The sequence below is a fragment of the Sesamum indicum genome, linkage group LG9 (assembly GCF_026168435.1).
Source record: "Sesamum indicum cultivar Baizhima isolate 11 linkage group LG9, ASM2616843v1, whole genome shotgun sequence".
Lineage (NCBI taxonomy): Eukaryota > Viridiplantae > Streptophyta > Magnoliopsida > Lamiales > Pedaliaceae > Sesamum > Sesamum indicum.
The window spans coordinates 8,940,265-8,943,281 of NC_142665.1; the positions used below are offsets into that span (position 1 = coordinate 8,940,265).

Here is a 3,017-nt window from a genome sequence, read left to right on the forward strand (position 1 = left end):
TTGGTTCTTTTTCTCCGGAGTTTACCCTTCTTGCCGGAAAAATACATGTGCATCTCCCACGACCTTTTAAATTGAGACTATTATTCCTATTGGATTAATTTTGCTAATATTTTGTCCTTTTTAACTTCTCGGATAGCATTTTGGTCATATATTTTTTAAAATTTTTGTGATTTCAGTCCTTCTCGTCAGTGGAGGTGAACTTCAGCGAAGAAAAAGACTAAAATTGTAAAAATTAAAAAGACACAGAATCAAAATACCACCCTATAAAATTAAAAGATCAGAACCCCAAATAACCTAAGTTACTGTACCAAAACTACATTTTCCTCCCACAGTCGCGAGAGATGTAAGGATGTATATTGAAGGGGCCCCACAGCCCTTTCCCAGCAGAAATGCCTATATAAAGAAGCAGTCCCTCTGAAGAAGGATTTCAAAACCAGTCCAAGAAACTTGAGCACAGCAGCTTTTTTTAAGCTTGAAGAATGGGGGTTTCAGGGACTTTGGAGTACATCTCGGAGCTGATGAGCAGTGGTCGGAAGGACAAGAAGAAGAGGAAGAAGCAGTTTCAGACAGTGAATCTCAAGGTCAGAATGGACTGTGATGGCTGTGAGCTTAAAGTCAAGAATGCTTTGTCTTCTTTAACTGGTATGTCTACACATGTATTTCTGTATAAATGTGTGTATATATATAATTTTTATCGAAAATTCTAACCCGAATCAAATTCAGTCGAACCAAACCAATCACACAACAAGTGTGAATTCCAACTCCGTCGATCTCTGTGTTAGAAGTTCTCTTAATTTTACAAGTCCCAACTTCCAACCAGCTTAGAATAAGCTGTGTTTTGATTCATACTGCTTAAATTATGTATGCTGCATTATGAAGGTATATATATATATATATTAGAAGTATATATATATATTAGAAGAAGATAAGTAATGAATTATTGTGTTTGGTGGATATAGTCTTTTTTTATTTTTTCTTTCAATAACTTAATTTAAGTACTTAATAACTTTTTTTTTAAAAAAATAAATTGAATTTTTTTATTTACAACTTTTATCTTTTGAATTGCTTAAATTAAGCTCGTTTAAGTAAAAAGTTATAAAATTCTTCTTGTAAATTTTTACAATTTATTAGTGAAAAATTGTGCTTATTAAGGTTTTCTCATCGAATAATCGAAACTTTTCACTTTTATTTTCAAACAACTTTACTTTTTACTAAATTTATAATTTTTTTATAATTTATTTTTTTATAATTTTTTTATACTTGTAAAAACTCGCTCCTCTTGATTAGTTGTACACAATTCATACAACAAGTGTATATTAAATCAGGCTAGAGCTGATCCACGCCAGAGAATTTCTCTTTCTTAGCTACTACTTTAAAGGATAGTAAAAGATTGTAGGTTCGAGTTTCGAAAATGTAGATATATATATATATATATCTATTTCTAATGCATTTTCTTTATCTCAATTCAACGTATTTTTCTTTATCTGAATTATTGGTGCATTTGAATTAGTTTTAAATTTAAATTTCTATAAGAAACTAGCTCAGTAGTTTCGAAAAAATACCAGTTTCGAGCTAATTAGCAAGTGATTTTTTTTAATCTATATTTATTTAATATAAAAAATTTACTTGATAATTAATCTTATAATAAAAAATTATTTTCCGACGAATTTAACAATAAATTATATATATAAATATATATCAAATGGTAATTAATCTGATATTGATTTTACCATTAAATTTTTCGTAACTATTGATTCATTTTCTTATAATAAATGTATTAGATAATATAATAAATTGCGTCTATAACCAAAGAAAAAAAAAAAGAGAAAGAACATGAAAAGCACATTCAACATTCCAGTACACTGGGGGACAACCCAATAATTTGAGTTTAAAATTTACGATAAAAGATCTTGTATTCGAAATTGAGCGTATGTTGTTACGATGAAAATATGTATGTTGGGTTGTGTACGTACAGGAGTGAAATCTGTGGAGATAAACAGAAAGCAGCAGAAGGTGACGGTGACAGGATACGTGGAGGAAAGCAAGGTGTTGAAGAAGGCGAAGTCGACAGGGAAGAAGGCAGAGATATGGCCGTACGTTCCTTACAACCTCGTAGCTCAGCCCTACGCTCCTCAGGCTTATGACAAGAAGGCACCTGCTGGTTTTGTCAGAAAACTTGACAACCCCCCACCTCCGACAAGGATTGATCATCAGGACCCCTACATTGCTATGTTCAGTGATGACAATCCAAATGCCTGCTCTATCATGTAATCATAAATTCATAACTACTCATCTCTTCATCCTCATTGTAATAATATATCTCTGCCTGATCTTCTAGCTAGTCTAATTTAGGGTTTTCTATTTTCTTTTATATGTTTTCTTGGTGTGGATGATCATGATGTAGAATATATGTCTATACTTGATGATCTGGAAGAGGAAATTTGGTGTTGATTTCATGTTGTGACGATGCATGATTGTGTATATTTTTTTGGTATATATATATATATATATATGCTGCCAATGATTATATATGATTAGGGTTGAAAAATTAATTAAATTTTTCAACGTTCGATTTTAGGTTTATTAGTAAACATTCTATTATAAAAATATAATAATAGAATTTAGTTGAAAAATATCAATATTACTCAAATTTGATTCGCATCGGATTTGACTAAAACTCATTGGGGCTCAATTTGATAATATCAATATCAATATGACTTGTTCTTCCGTTTTTATAGTATATAAATTGGAATTCGTAAATTCCATTATCTCATTATCTGATTGGGAAAAAGTCCACATGAGCTTAAAAACATGCCAAATAAAAAATATTTATTGATTTCTTATTGGAGTTATACCAAAGCATTCCAAGATTTTCTCCTCAAATAGAACGAGAAAAATACCATGTCATTTTATTTTCCTTTTGCTACCAAAATTACCCTTGAAAAAAAAAATCTCAAATTGCTACATGGTGGCGCTATTTTGGTCCAGAACCACAAATTTTCTCAAAATCAGTTCAA

General features: G+C 30.6%; 1 protein-coding gene across 1 annotated transcript; it reads left to right on the forward strand.

Annotated features, from left to right (window-relative positions):
- Positions 1-416: 416 nt before the first annotated feature.
- On the forward strand, positions 417-2,456 carry LOC105171132 (heavy metal-associated isoprenylated plant protein 23). The gene is made up of 2 exons (XM_011092159.3): positions 417-642; positions 1,976-2,456. The coding sequence occupies exons 1-2, from the start codon at positions 480-482 to the stop codon at positions 2,269-2,271; spliced, it is 459 nt and encodes a 152-aa protein (XP_011090461.1). The 5' UTR covers positions 417-479; the 3' UTR covers positions 2,272-2,456.
- Positions 2,457-3,017: the final 561 nt, after the last annotated feature.